General features: G+C 42.4%; 4 protein-coding genes across 6 annotated transcripts in view; 1 reads left to right on the top strand and 3 right to left on the bottom strand.

The window, feature by feature from the left end:
* LOC109534737 (mitoguardin) overlaps positions 1 to 9,529 on the bottom strand; it is a gene marked incomplete in the record, with an annotated part of 47,810 nt that extends 38,281 nt beyond the window's left edge. Inside the window, 3 exon segments of the mRNA XM_048662676.1 lie at positions 8,624 to 8,839; positions 8,896 to 9,049; positions 9,105 to 9,529. Of these exon segments, the coding sequence (XP_048518633.1) occupies positions 8,624 to 8,839; positions 8,896 to 9,049; positions 9,105 to 9,200 (466 nt within the window).
* The window catches only part of LOC109534764 (netrin receptor UNC5C), a gene marked incomplete in the record, with an annotated part of 132,076 nt that continues 119,427 nt past the window's right edge, over positions 2,401 to 15,049 (bottom strand). For all 3 annotated transcript variants that reach the window (XM_048662674.1, XM_048662673.1, XM_048662675.1), the window contains 2 exon segments: positions 2,401 to 4,358; positions 4,418 to 4,675. In XM_048662674.1, coding sequence (XP_048518631.1) covers positions 2,959 to 4,358; positions 4,418 to 4,675 — 1,658 coding nt within the window.
* Positions 9,635 to 12,034, top strand: LOC109534734 (F-box only protein 42). The gene is made up of 6 exons (XM_019900499.2): positions 9,635 to 9,922; positions 9,982 to 10,278; positions 10,599 to 10,883; positions 10,939 to 11,150; positions 11,203 to 11,347; positions 11,407 to 12,034. Exons 1-6 carry the CDS (start codon positions 9,760 to 9,762, stop codon positions 11,811 to 11,813), a joined length of 1,509 nt encoding a protein of 502 aa, XP_019756058.2. The 5' UTR covers positions 9,635 to 9,759; the 3' UTR covers positions 11,814 to 12,034.
* Positions 12,112 to 13,421, bottom strand: LOC109534736 (probable dimethyladenosine transferase). Its single transcript, XM_019900503.2, has 5 exons — positions 13,258 to 13,421; positions 12,716 to 13,206; positions 12,438 to 12,659; positions 12,277 to 12,383; positions 12,112 to 12,217 (listed from the first exon to the last, which is right to left on the bottom strand). Exons 1-5 carry the CDS (start codon positions 13,313 to 13,315, stop codon positions 12,175 to 12,177), a joined length of 921 nt encoding a protein of 306 aa, XP_019756062.1. The 5' UTR covers positions 13,316 to 13,421; the 3' UTR covers positions 12,112 to 12,174.

Genomic DNA, 15,049 nt, shown 5'->3' with positions numbered 1-15,049 from the left:
TTTTATATAATATATTTATAATAAAACTTTTCAAATCAATTTTAAGTAGTGGTACGATTGCACGAAATACACCGTTTCACAGTTCCGAAATTCGGGGAAGTTTTCAATCAAACCGATCATTTAATTGCAATAGAAAAAAATTAATAAGCCAAGAATACTTTACCTGCAAATGAAAAATCTCTCTCTGGGAATCATTCGCTATTTGTTCTTGCTCAAAAAGGCAGCCAAATAATTTAACTTCCAAAATAACGCATTGAACAGCTTAGTTTCTGGAAAAACAGTGCCAATTAACAAGAATGTGATCCCCTTTACAGCGCCAACTGTATTTAATCTTTGACTAAAAAACGAACGAAGCTGCAGCTTCAACAGCTTTCCTCGCAGAAAGCCTGCAGCTGCATTCGAGTATTTCCCTAAAAATCTTTCATTCTTCGACGCAGAAAACATGTGTGAAACGTCCCATGTATGAAAGGCGTTTCAGGAAGCTTCAGATGCACCTCAACTAGTAAATTTAGAGTTTTTTGGAGAAAACATGCACCCAATGGAATAACACAGCCAATCCAGATATATGGATTTTTTTTCTTTAAATTTCTCAGTAGCAAAAGCGAAGAATAATTGAGAATTTTTCGGGTTTAAACTGATTCGAGTCTCCAAAACGCAAGTTGATGCACTTTTGAATGAGCTTTACATAGTAAAAACCACATTCAACTTTTTCTCAAGCATTATCAACGCTTATTTTCAAAGGCGTTTTAAAACGCTTTATTTCAGCTGGCTACAAGTATATTTTTTAATTATTTGCCTGTTTTTGCCAGCTGAAGTGATGTCGGATAGGCCTGGGTAACACTGTGTTGGGTTGCGCTTTTGAGTGGTTGCCGCTCTCTGAGTTAATGAGTTATAACTCATCGGTGAATGAGTCATAACTCATATATTAAAGCGGATTAAAGCTGTACGAAGCGCTAGACTGGAATTTTAACATTCGGAGTATCGCTTTTCGAGCGACGGAACTGAGTTGCTGAGTACCAAGCCATTTGCGCAGCACTGCTCCAACACCTGAGTTATACATTGAGTTACCTTTTCTGTAGAAACGATTGCTTAAATATGTGGTTTTTCTGGTTTTTGGTCGAAAACGRGAAAAACCGGAACTTTTGATGAAACTTTAAAMTTCTTCAGAGCGAWGAGGTTTTAAAWGAGTTTTCCAAATAGTTGATCCATAAGCCTTTGCTTTCTCTGATCGTTTTTTGGAGAACTAATYTTTTTTAACTTTGGATTTTGTCCCCAATTCAAAGGTAAAACGGGTATTCGAAAAAGACACCAAATGAAAGAAAAGAGGACCAAACTATAAAWAAAAACCCCAGTTGTCGATCCAAAAACCCGCAGTTTGCMACAGTTTAGCAGGAGTTTTGTTTAGAAATWTTGACCTAAAAGTGAAGAGASWGTTTTTACAGCGACGAAGTTGRCGWATTTTTCRAATAATTGRTTATAAAGTTTCGCTTGTTCTRTTCGGAAAAATATTTTTGGAAAAAAMCCCAGAAAAAAATATTAGTTTTGTCCAAAATTCGAAGGTGCRAAAGWTTTTAAAAATCTTCAAATTATGTTTTGTAAACTTTKGCTCTGGTCGTGTTTTCAAGGTAATCTTAATTACTTTTGGAAAAACGAAATAAAATTATTTGGTTTTTGTGCCAAATTTGAAGCTCAAAAGGGCTTTCTAAAATCTCCTGCAAAGCGATGCATAAGGCGAATTTTCAAGCAAGATTAATTGTCGTTTTTGGCTGAAAAGACCCCATGTTCGTCGGAAAAGAAGAAAAGCATCAGAAAATAATGAATTTTTTGCGTTTTCGATTTAATACTTTGGTTTTGTGATTGGTTTTTCACAAAAACTTTTTCTTGCAAAAATCGGAACTTATTTTCGTTTCTGTCCCGAATTCGACGCTGAAAAAGGTTTTTGTAAAATTCCTTCACCTATAAATTTATCTTGCAATTTTTCGCGTAAAACAACTCCAGATTGTCAGTATTTTTAAGTGAAACTCTATAAAATAGAGCGTTTTTGAGTATAAAAACAAGAAAAAATTCAATCAAAACTAAAAATCCTCAGTAAAACCAACTCTACAGTCTTCAGAGGGATGTAGGTGATGAGTATATGTAAACTTTCTGTTATATTCTGTTCGCTTTTTAATAAAAACTTAGTTGATTTTTGCCTTAAATTTGAAGCTGGAAAATGATTTCAATACTTTTTACGAAACGACGAAGGAGACGATTGTTAATATAGAGTAATACAATTTATTCTAAAATCACTTTGCGAAAACTGTAAAATGCTGAAATTTTGAAAAAACTGAAAATATTGTTAATAAATGACCCTTAAACCGAAGAACAACTTAACAAAAAAAGTCAATTTTTTGACAGCAACGGAACTGAGTTACTGCGCCGGTGCGTTGAGTTGGCGCAAAAAGCCAGTTGCACAGCACTGCGCCTACTGCAAAAAATTTGAGTTACCCAGACCTAATGTCGTGAAAATCCGCCTGGATGGCTCGTCTGTGTTCGCGCGAGTTTGCGAAGTGAAGCAAAAGAAGTCGACAACAAATACTAAGACAATTTAACAGTAAATTTGGCGTTGAGAACTACGTTATGTGGTTTCGAACCTAAGCATATTGTTTAGGACGTACGCAGACATTTTTTCTGTGAACGTGCGTCTTGCGCGCAGCACTTGCGACTAAAGGCTGATTCCCACCTGCACTCTCCGCGCGTTCGCCCGCTTTCTTCAGCTGGCGACAAAATGCATTTTCACTCCTTTACCTGTTTCGCTTGCTGAAACGCCTTTCACCAGTCACTTCCGTACTTAACAAACAAAAAATAATACATAGACATTTCAGATAGGGGCCAAGTTTGCGCGTGTAGGGGCCAGCAAGCGGCTCCTCCTGCACAGGCAGACCTGGCGCCGACAGAACCAACAGTCCAACAACAAAATTACAACCAATTGGGCCCCAAACAATTATCCAACACACTGACCGCATCGTACCGTTCCATTTCCGTGAAAATCTGTTTCAGTTCGGTGAGGGCGTTGCTGGTTCGATTACGCGCCTCCCACAGATCGAAAATACAATCGGCCGGTGACGGTTTGGTAGCGAAAAAGTTTATGTACCTGTCCACATTAAGGGCGTGCGCCAACATGCGCCAGTCGTTGCCCCGCTGAGTGGGCGGGTCCAAACAGTGACACAATTGTTTCCTAATTTGCTTGCTCAGTCTAAAATTGAAGTCGTCACAGGTGGACACGCCCCGATCGGTCACTATCAGGCTTTTGGCACTTTTTTTCGAGTCGTTGGACCGGCTGGTCTCGCTGTGGATGGCCACTTTTGGCAGCAGATCGCTGCTGCTGAACTTGGCCGAAGTGCTGGTTTTGCTATCGGTCGCATCATCCTTGCAGGCAATGTCGAACAGCTGCTGATAGTCGAAGCCCTTCTGGTTGACGCGCAGCTTGAAGCTCAACTGCCTGCTCACCTCGTAGGACTCCAAGGTGAAGCTGCAGTGCAGACTGTTGCTGTTCGCCTGCCAAACGTGGGCGAATGGGACCTCTTGGTAGTGGGAGCCGGGCTTGGCTTGCCAGCCCTCACTGATCGCCTCCAAGTTGAGGCAGAGCGCGTTGCCGCCGTCCTGGAAGGCCACGGATCGCGGCTCGTCCAGCAAGTACCCCCCTAGACGCTTCTCCTGTCCGAAGACCGTCTCCATGGAGCTTTCCGTGTCCTCCAATATATACACTCGCACGCAGTAGTCGATGGTGGTCTGGAAGCAGAGCTTGGGGGCGAACACCGCCAGTTTCAGTCTTTTGATGGCGCTGCCATTGGTCGACTTGCCCACCATCACAAATCTGGACAAACATTCAGTCACCAAGTAGGCCGAGTCGGCGTCAAACTGGCAAAACACGTTCGTGTTGATGGTCTCCTGGCCCAGAGTGACGGCGTTTTGCCACTGGGAGTCGCTGCAGTCGCTTTGCAGTATGGAGATCGACCAGCTGTTGCGAGTCAGCTCGGCACAGTGGGGCAGCTTCAGCACTACGGCCTTGTTCAGGGACACGTTGGGCCCGCAGGACACCACTGGGCTGAGCTGCGTCAGGTGCTCGGCCAACTTCGGCCGGAAACAGTCTTCGTTGAGGATGGACAGGAAGATTTCCTGCTTGCGACTTCGCGAAACGGCACCCTCCGGTACCAGAAGATTGACGCCCGATTCCGGCAGGTTCAAAAAGGCGCCCGCGTGGGTGACGGCGGCGCTGCTGTAGTTGCCGCTGGTGGTGGGCGTGACTGCGTAAGCAGCAGGCAGCGCCGAGAGCGGCAGCGTCACTTGCTCAGTAGCCACGTCGTAAGTGGAATCAGCTGCAAATAGCTGACTTAGCCAAACCCAAGCAGAAGAATGTTGTTCCAGATGGACTTACAATTGTTCGTAGAGCCACTCATCTGGCTCCGCTTGCCGCTAGATGATTCCAGAGTGGAACTGGTGGCCGGCGACATTTGAATATCGGACGCAGACGCCAGATGGGGCACGTCATAATGGTGTTCCGACACCGATCTGGTGACGGAGGTGGCCGGGGTTGTGTAGGGGTATTCGTAGCAGGCTGCCACCGTCTGCGTCAGGTCGGGCTGCAGCGTCAGGGACTTCTTGTCCTGTTCGGGAAAAAATTCTGGATGGTAGTCTGAAATGCGATCAGAACTATGTTGCTTGTGGTCTGCTCGGTATCTACGATCGAATTTCCTAAGTCTAAAAAGCCAAGCTGGGATAGAGGGCGGAGAGGGTTTGGACGATTCCGACTGCAAGTAGGCCGAACAGAGTCAAGAAGACGCTAATTTATACAACACTTGCTTGCATTTTGCTGGTGGTTTATTAGGCTTGTAACCGATTGCAGGCTCTAAAATTAAGCTCCAAAGTGTGTTATGAGTGTTTTATATCTGTGTTTTTTAAATAAATATTGCAAAAATGCCCTATAAGTGCTGTGTACCCAAGTGCAAAGGAAATTATAGTGGCGAATCAACAGTGAGTGTGTTCAGTTTCCCAAAAGACGATGGGTTGTTAAATAATATATTTATAATAAAACTTTTCAAATCAATTTTAAGTAGTGGTACGATTGCACGAAATACACCGTTTCACAGTTCCGAAATTCGGGGAAGTTTTCAATCAAACCGATCATTTAATTGCAATAGAAAAAAATTAATAAGCCAAGAATACTTTACCTGCAAATGAAAAATCTCTCTCTGGGAATCATTCGCTATTTGTTCTTGCTCAAAAAGGCAGCCAAATAATTTAATTGCCAAAATAACGCATTGAACAGCTTAGTTTCTGGAAAAACAGTGCCAATTAACAAGAATGTGATCCCCTTTACAGCGCCAACTGTATTTAATCTTTGACTAAAAAACGAACGAAGCTGCAGCTTCAACAGCTTTCCTCGCAGAAAGCCTGCAGCTGCATTCGAGTATTTCCCTAAAAATCTTTCATTCTTCGACGCAGAAAACATGTGTGAAACGTCCCATGTATGAAAGGCGTTTCAGGAAGCTTCAGATGCACCTCAACTAGTAAATTTAGAGTTTTTTGGAGAAAACATGCACCCAATGGAATAACACAGCCAATCCAGATATATGGATTTTTTTTCTTTAAATTTCTCAGTAGCAAAAGCGAAGAATAATTGAGAATTTTTCGGGTTTAAACTGATTCGAGTCTCCAAAACGCAAGTTGATGCACTTTTGAATGCGCTTTACATAGTAAAAACCACATTCAACTTTTTCTCAAGTATTATTAACGCTTATTTTCAAAGGCGTTTTAAAACGCTTTATTTCAGCTGGCTACAAGTATATTTATTAATTATTTGCCTGTTTTTGCAAGCTGAAGTGATGTCGGATAGGCCTGGGTAACACTGTGTTGGGTTGCGCTTTTGAGTTGTTGCCGCTCTCTGAGTTAATGAGTTATAACTCATCGGTGAATGAGTCATAACTCATATATTAAAGCGGATTAAAGCTGTACGAAGCGCTAGACTGGAATGTTAACATTCGGAGTATCGCTTTTCGAGCGACGGAACTGAGTTGCTGAGTACCAAGCCATTTGCGCAGCACTGCTCCAACACCTGAGTTATACATTGAGTTACCTTTTCTGTAGAAACGATTGCTTAAATATGTGGTTTTTCTGGTTTTTGGTCGAAAACGAGAAAAACCGGAACTTTTGATGAAACTTTAAACTTCTTCAGAGCGAAGAGGTTTTAAATGAGTTTTCCAACTAATCTTTTTTAACTTTGGATTTTGTCCCCAATTCAAAGGTAAAACGGGTATTCGAAAAAGACACCAAATGAAAGAAAAGAGGACCAAACTATAAATAACCCAGTTGTCGATCCAAAAACCCGCAGTTTGCAACAGTTTAGCAGAAATTTTGACCTAAAGTGAAGAGAGTGTTTTTACAGCGACGAAGTTGGCGTATTTTTCAAATAATTGATTATAAAGTTTCGCTTGTTCTGTTCGGAAAAAACCCCAGAAAAAAATATTAGTTTTGTCCAAAATTCGAAGGTGCGAAAGATTTTAAAAATCTTCAAATTATGTTTTGTAAACTTTTGGCTTGAATTCAAGAAGTTTTAGATTTGCGTGGTTTTTCTTTAAGTTGCAAAATCCACTTGAACATGACGCTGCTTTTTTCGAAGTTTCTCAAGAACCATTCGAGCCACACAATTCGTTTTGGCATCATTGGATAGAGAATTGAATGGGGGGGTCATGACTCCCATGACCCCCCCTGAATCAGCCCTTGAGGCCGACATCGATTGGCTTATGGGACAAATAAACACGCCAGGCGAGAATCGGTTTATCCGATCTTTGACCTTTTGCCGTTTGTGGGCTGCCCTAATTTCCACAGCATGGAAAATCGGGAAAACACACAAAGCAAGACTGTTTGAGGGCGCGTCGAGACGCAGCCGACGCGACGTCTGCCAGTCTGTCGCCATGCAATAAGAGCGCCATGTTTGTCGCAATGCATTTCATCGGACATCAATTGATTTATTGGATTATTTTTCATTTACTGCCTTTAATCTTCAATCGTCCATCCATTTCAGGCCTTGAGCTCACTATTTTCATGAAGTTGATCGCACTTTTATATTTTGTATGTTTGTCTTTCCGTGGCCACTTCGTAATCATGACATCACTTCCAAATAGCTTGTTTCGCTCTCGAAGGAAGAAAAATACGCAGGGCCATTTGATAGGTCAATAAGTGGAAGAAACCCGTAAAGAATATTCGCTTATTTCGCGTGCAATTGCGGCCCATTAAAAATGTAGGCCTTGTTCCTGCCGGGGCAATTTTCTAATCAAACCGTTTATATATAGTCGTGACCCCTAAGAGGCGATTCGACATAAATTATCTAATTAGAAGTGATTGAGGTGTTTTGTCAATAAGTTGCGTCAGACCGGCTCGACCGCAGTCACATTTTTAAATAACAACGAGGCCAGTTTGGAGCGAAAAGATAACGAAGAGCGAAAAATCGGCGCTTTGAATGAATGACAAAGTGGAACGACTAACTGTATCGCCCACAGGATCACACAACTCCCCATTGTGCTGCTTGAACTTGTGCCCTTTTCGCTTATATTAACCAATGAACAACACTTTTGATGCAGTGTTCAGATGGAATTTATTTTTTCACCTTCACCAATTCTTTTATTAGCGATTGCAATCTGTAATAAAAGACGTGAGGAAATTCTGTCTTTTTTAAAGACAAAAATTTTTGAGGCGAAATACCCAACAAACAGTTTGTGAAAAAATGAATCCGCCTCAACAATATAGAACTTATCTGGAATTTCTTGGTCTTGCAAACGGAACTTTCGCGTTTTAAGTGCAAGGAAATCGGCCGCTTGAAACGAACCAGGGCGGATATTTCCATCCCATTTACTTTATCCGCTTCCGGAAATTATGCCGATCGTTTTAACGCGATCAATTATTGATAAATTCGCACGATTCCATTAATTTATCGTTCGAATTTCCGTAATCCGATTGCACTGAAGGAATCAGGAAAAAACATGATTCTTACAAAACTACACGCAATAAACTTATGCTCTTTTTTAGTTTGAGTAAACCATCATAAACACTAAACCAGCCGCAAGACGACTGAGGATTCTGAGAAACAATAGCAATTATTCCTATTACGCATTTTCTTATTATGCCAACTGGACTATTAGTCAACACACTTTTATATGGATTTCTCAAAAACAGCATTGTTCAGATTGTTAGCAGGCAAAATTTAATAAATCTAAGCGTTCGCCGTTCTTGGCTCCGACACCTTTTTATCCAAAACACGCCCTACTTCAGGGCGATTAAAATTGGCTCATTAAATTAGCGTCGACACTAATGACTAAACGGCTAATAATAAAATTATCCCTATCTCCTCCCTAATGGACGGCATTTGAACAGGAATTTTCCCAATCGTGCCTCATTCTATAGATTCGTCCGTATACTGGCGACAATTCACATTAAATGATATTGACGGATGCAAATGTTCCAAACTGGTTTTTTAAGTAAATCAATGACGACTTAAAGATATTCATCATTAGCGCATATGGCAAAAAAACTGCCACCGTCAGAATAAATAGAACATTGCATAATTAACCAGCCCCCCAGCACTCACCCATCACTCCCAGCTGTTGAGGCGTGAGCTCTACATCGCCTCCCCCATCCTCCACTGCCCCAATGGTTACTGAACCACTAGTCACGCTTCCAGACACCACAGAAGCCTTTTCGCTCGTACTGACAATGGCGGAGCCCTGCCTTGAATAGCGCTCCCCATATATGATACTATACGGACCACTCCTTCTACCACTGCTCGCTATGCTTCCAATGTCTACTAAAAACCACTGGGTGAAAAAAAAACAGCTCTGGGCAAAGGGCTGGATCCATTACCGTTGGGACTGCGCACCCCCGAAGCTCTGGAGCGTTTGCTGCTGAAATTGTTCCTTCGCAGCTTTGCCGGGTCGATAACATGTTTCCGCCTGCGGAGGAACCTTGCCAGGCTCCCAACCACTATTATCCCAGCCCCCATAGAGATCAGGGCCACCTGAAACCGAACAAATTGTATTTTGGACTAATTCAATTTAGCTCAGCGAACCGACCTTCTGGGTGGTTGAAAGCGATATCCTGAACGGCACTAGTTGGCGCAATTGCTTTAGATAGTCCCCAGCGGGCCCCAAATGGGGCAAAAGGGACATGTTTCACTGTTGGTGAGGTTAGGAACTGCACTATACAGGAATGCGATGAAACTGGCTCTCAATATCCGCAACCGATTTAATGCCTTTGGGGCACACTTGGGGCTCAATCAAACACAGCCGGTGTTGATTGTTTTGCGGCTCAAATTTGGCCATAAAACACGGTTAAAGGTACGGAAAATTGAAACTCCCGGTTCAGTGGACGTCAAAATGTCATTGGAAGTTATGCTTCCTGAAGTCAGACAATAGCGTATTGATTGTATGTCCGGGCGTGGCCACCATGGAGCAAATGGGCTAAATGGAAGAAGAATGCTTATTCCGTAGATTATTTATTTGTTGCTTTAAATATTCGACTGCTTCTTACGGTTACCAGCGCTCGCCTGCGTTAAAAGCGGCAACATTCAAGCCTCGCCCAATCCATTAACGATTGCTGGAAGAGGAATACTGTCAAATCACCGACAGACGTCAAGAAATGAAAATAAAAACATCAAAACATTTCTGGACGAAGTTTTCTTAAAATTCATGTATTTCAGTGTGTTGCATTGAGTGGTCAGTTTGCGGAATGGTCGGTCGGAGCATAAATGCAATGGTCGACAACTGTAACGGTACATCTATGGATGCTTTGCCCGACGAAGTGATAGAATTCATTCTATCCTTCGTTTCGACGTACAAAGACCTACATAATTGCATGGCAGTCTCCGAACGATGGAAACGATGTGCAGAGAGTAGGTAAAGCGACAATGCATGCACGCCCAATCATTAACCGAGTTAATTTGCTGTCCAGACGTTAGGCAAGTGAAGAACCGTAAGTTCCACAAATCCATCGCAGATATGGATATGAACTGGACGCGAGTCTCTGTTGCGCCGAACACAGCTGGCATCACAAGAAGATTCTCGCATTCAGCAGTAGTGTGTGATGATCTGATGTACATTTTCGGTGGCTGCACCAGTTCAATGACTACATTCAACGATCTATGGAAACTGGATTTGAACACCAGGATGTGGATCAGGCCTATTACCACTGGCGCCTATCCATCTCCTAAGGCATGCAGTACTCTGGTGCAATACAAGGAAATGTTGAGTAAGGCCTTTTGAAATTATTGCAAATTACCATTTTTCTTGATATTCATGACCCATTCCTGCTCTTTGTTCTTGGCCGCAATTCTAAATTTACCTGCCGACCTTCACGTTTATCCGATTTCCCGCTGAAACATTTATTTTCGAATTTCGCCCACCACTTTCCTGGTGCACTGCACCGCTGTGTTAGCGACCCCTAATTTATATTTATCTCTATCACAATGCTATTTACGCAGGGGCTTGGGAGGACTGATAGAATATGTAAAAACTACTGGACTTAGACACTAAACGGTTCCTTTACTTCAAATGTTCGATTTTCCTCAGTACTATTCGGAGGATGGACGTACCCACCATCGTATCCGCTGCACCAAAGCTGGCATCTTTACGACGAACTGCACGTTTACGACAAGAGCAAAAATCAATGGACTTGCATAAATACGATGCTCACGCCGCCACCGATGGCCGGTCATTCCGCCTCTGTAGTAGGCGACTGGATGATAGTTTTTGGAGGGTTGCAAAGGCAACAAGGCGAGGTGCATTGTGAAAAATCTAACGTGGTTTGGAAGCTGAACTTGGTCACATGGACTTGGACGCAACAACTGTTCGAAGGTAAGAACGGGAAACTAGCAGGAAAATCGCCGGATGATTCAACGGATCTGTGCAGGAGGACAAAGACCGAAAGGCCGATTCGGCGCCACTCAAGTGGTGTTGGATGAGAAGAATTTGCTGATATTGGGAGGCTCTGCCGGTCCGAACATTCAATTTCACGACTGCTGGATATTGAACATGGAAGGCGACGCATGGAAATGGATCAGAGTTTCTCTTCTCGACAGAGACAACGAGGCGCAGAACATCTGGAGCAATCCAGGATGTTTGGTAGCTACCGCCAATCTCAAATGAAAGCACGAGCTTATTTTGCACCTTTTAGGTTGGCGATAAACTGGTCGTTTTGAATAAGCGTCGCAACAGTAAGGAAGCACACAGCGTCGTTTATTACCCGAGAAGTCAGTGGTTGACTGCGCTCCCAGAACATCCTAGATTTTCCCGAATCGACTTAGCCAACCGACCAAACGGTAACTTTGGCTGATCAGTTTAGCCCGATATTATATATATAACCTATGTATTTTTTTAGATGTAGATGACAACGTTAATGGACGAAGAGGAAGCTTACTAAATCGCCATCAGGAAAAGTGTTCGCAGGCTACTCAACAGCGCAACATTCAGCACACAGTCGAGTTGAGCCCGATGGCAAAAAAGCGCCTGATTGCAATGCCGAAGTCCAACGAATTATCAATGACTGTATGCGTTCTGGACATCGCTCAAGTACTAACAGCGGGCACAGCCAAATGGCTGATGCCGAAAACGCTCTCGTCCAATGGGCCCGAGGAAACAATCCTCTACTCACTAGTACAAGGCCAATCGGAACTGATCATGTTCGGGGGCATTTTGAAGGACTGCAAGACTTTGTTCCCTTGCGATTTGTCCAACCAAATATCAAATTGTCTGCAGTTTATTACTGCACATGATTATGTGATATAGTGCTATATTATTGCTCATGATTATGTGATACAGCATAGTTGCCAGTATACTGAACTGGTACTACTGTAGTGCGGCAACTACTCGCTACTTGTACGGAATATTTGCGAAATCGGCAACGCGGTCAACAAGCCTTTGCAAGTACAACTAAATAATAAGGTTCTTAGAATACGACGATCTAATTTCCATTTGTTTATAATTTTTCAATATATCCCTAATAATTGCTCCGCAGGATTAATGTCGGGCGTGTTTAAGGGATTGAAGGAAGTCTCATTTCTCGGCCGACAAACAAGAAAAAATTAAACAAAAATACTTTTATATTATCCCTCTCGCCACAAACATCAACCACATCTTTGGAGCCTGGCTACGAGAAATGAACGCCTTCACTGTTGAATGCATGAAGCAAACTGGCAGATAAACAGCAAATTAATATCACCGATTCGCATGAATATTTTGAAGCACTCACCTCATAAAATCGTCCTGATCCATTGTCCTGGCCCTTTTCTCTGCTGCGTCCGCTTTCAGCAGAATCTCCTCCAATTTGGCCTTCAAGTTGAAGTCCTCCGGCACATTCTAAACATGGCGTTCCTGATATAAAGCACATTAGGAGGTAATTTAACTGCTTACTTCGTTGTGTAGGCTGCAATGGAGCTTGTAGTTCTTGTCCAGAGCGGCCAGAACCGCCGACTGTTTAAAGGCGCTCCCTAAAGTTCGGTTTTTTCTTGTGAATGCTATTCTAGTAAGACCGTCCCATTCAATATACGGTATTGGAGGCGGCGGGTTTCTGGGTTCGATTCGCACTACTGAAGATTCCACTTTGGGGGGCGGCCTGAAGTTGTTTTTACCCACCTATAAAAACTCAATTAGCGATGGTTTTACTCAGGATTTTTCCGCAAAGAAAGCACCTTCATAAGCATGTCGACTCTGGCCAGGAGCTGGGTGTTCACCGATAGTCTACAGTAGAGTTTATCGCCAGGTTTGGCTACTAATCTTTGGGCAAACTCCCGCTGGAACATGATGACAGCACACCGGAAAAACGGCCGATGCAACAGCAGCTTAAACACCAAAGGCGACGAGATCTGATAGGGAATATTCGCTACGCAAATGTTGAAAAAGGGCAGCTCCCTTTTGAGAACGTCGCCGACTAAAATTTCCAGCTTCGACTGCAAGTGGGTGCCCTGCACGCGCTTTTGCAGCTCAGCTACCAGTCGTGTATCAATTTCGCACGCTACCACCTTTTTCGCCTTTTCCAGCAGTCGCACCGTCATGTTACCGGTTCCAGGACCGATTTCCAACACTGTATCCGTGGATCTGATAGCGGACTTCTCCACCATCGACGTGATAACCATGGGGTTCTTCAGAATGTGCTGCCCGAACTGTTTGTTGAACGTTATACCTGAAATATGCCACTATTTACACAGTTTCGAGGCCAACGTTAGAGACTTACCTTGCTTGGCCACCTCTTGATGCACCCGGCTTTTCTTCTCAACCCTCACTTTAGGCATTTTGAAGCAATCGCTTAAGGCTCACGCTATCACCCCTTGTTTACATGTGTGCTAAAGTGAGGTTAGCTATAGGTTATGTCGACAGGCGTGGACTGGAAGTTGAGGGGCGGTTGCAGCTTTTTGTGTGTGACGTCAGTTACGAGCTGTGAGGAGAAATAATATTTTAAGCTGAACTAAAGGGTTTAGCGGTAAAAATCACGACAGAGCATTTTCAACTTGAAATATAAATTTGAACCAGGAAGATCTAGTGTTGGTTGAAAAGCTTCCGAACTATCAGAAATGTGAGCCAGAAATACTCAGGATTTTCTAATTTTTTGGCTCAGAAAACCTAAAAAGCTGCTGAATTTACGCCTTTGAACGATCAGAACCATGTAAAGTTATTTGAGGCATTTACTGCTACTCGATTGCGAGTATCTTCTAGCAGATACAAGGGAAAATCAGCCTTTTTGGGGTCAGAATGCAAAAAAATATCTCGAGTTTACTTGCTTCTGAACGGTCAGAACCAAATAAAGCAATTTGAGGCATTTAACACTGCCTGAAGTCGACTTTTTATGCCTTTGCATCTGCACTTTCTGAGCTCAGTTGCTTTGATTAACCAAGTGATAACAGGCGGAAGAATCTGAAAATTTTGCAACCGAATGTATTTGGTGCGTTTACTCGCGTCTGAACGATCAGAACCATAGAAAACAGTTTAAAGCACTTATCGCTGACGTTTGCGGTCATTTCTGAGCGCATTTGATTTATTTAATCAAAAATAGAGCAAACGGGGCAAATAAAGATCATCAAATACTCATTAAATCTGCACTTTTGAATCAAGCTGCCTCAAGGCAAAACTTAGGAGCGCGTTTTCTGATCTGAATCGGTTCGTTTTGTCTCAGGAGCCTCAAGTTGCGACATGCGATTAATCAGCCCAATGATGATCCAGTGAACGAATTCAGAAGGAACAACCTTCTAAGGAGGACGGATTAACGCCTCTAATCGCATTATTTGGATTGGATTCAAATGTGATTGGGTTATCCAATATATACAATATTCAAATTCCAGCCTACCTGCTTACTGATAGGCCAGCCAACAACACAACACTGCTGGAAAAAAATCCTGATGGTCGTACCTGCTTATACAAGCGCAAAGGTTGATTTAAAAGTTCCAAAATAGCGGGATTTTAGCTGCACGATAATTGATCCATAAAAACTCCGTTTTGTCTATCTATGCAGAACATTTGAGTTCAGACAGGGAAAATCAGGAAGTAAGTTGTAAAAGCCTAAAACGTAAAAATTTCCTAAAACGTCGCTGATTTTAAGGAATATCGGGAATAAAAAGTGTAGATTTACCGTTAGGAGCTATGAAATAAAAGCTTTGAGGTTTGATATTGACCATTTATGTACATTGTTTTCATTTTAATAGCTAACTTTAAATATCAATACACATTATCGTCAACGATAAGAAATTGCCTCTCTAGCCGTTATGTATATATATATTATGTATACGGGTCGCTTCTTTGTACAAAACATGTCTAAAATAACTAGAAAACTACTTTTGATTTGTTTGTATAAAACTCTACCTTGTATATTGTATATAAATATTCAGTTAGGTATCCGTTCATATACAAAGTCGGAACAAGAATAGGTCGTAGTGGGATAATAAATAGGCCTTCGCTTGCCCGCATAATATCATTATTATACACAGCTAGTAGTTTGTAGTGCCTCTTAACAAGTGTACGTATATTCTTTTATA

Source organism: Dendroctonus ponderosae, unplaced genomic scaffold (assembly GCF_020466585.1).
Source record: "Dendroctonus ponderosae isolate FM_Combo_2020 unplaced genomic scaffold, Dpon_F_20191213v2 Dpon_F_20191213_11, whole genome shotgun sequence".
NCBI lineage: Eukaryota > Metazoa > Arthropoda > Insecta > Coleoptera > Curculionidae > Dendroctonus > Dendroctonus ponderosae.
Note: the sequence above shows the minus strand (reverse complement) of the source record. Positions and strands in the feature narration are given on the sequence as shown.

Coding starts and splice junctions, on each gene's coding strand:
- LOC109534736 (XM_019900503.2), bottom strand. CDS start 13,315: ATGCCTAAAGTGAGGGTTGAGAAGAAAAGCCGGGTGCATCAAGAGGTG. Junction 12,660..12,715: donor GAGTCGACATGCTTATGAAG/GTGCTTTCTTTG, acceptor GAGTTTTTATAG/GTGGGTAAAAACAACTTCAG. Junction 12,218..12,276: donor GATCAGGACGATTTTATGAG/GTGAGTGCTTCA, acceptor TTTATCTGCCAG/TTTGCTTCATGCATTCAACA.
- LOC109534734 (XM_019900499.2), top strand. CDS start 9,760: ATGGTCGGTCGGAGCATAAATGCAATGGTCGACAACTGTAACGGTACA. Junction 9,923..9,981: donor ATGGAAACGATGTGCAGAGA/GTAGGTAAAGCG, acceptor TTTGCTGTCCAG/ACGTTAGGCAAGTGAAGAAC. Junction 11,348..11,406: donor CTTAGCCAACCGACCAAACG/GTAACTTTGGCT, acceptor GTATTTTTTTAG/ATGTAGATGACAACGTTAAT.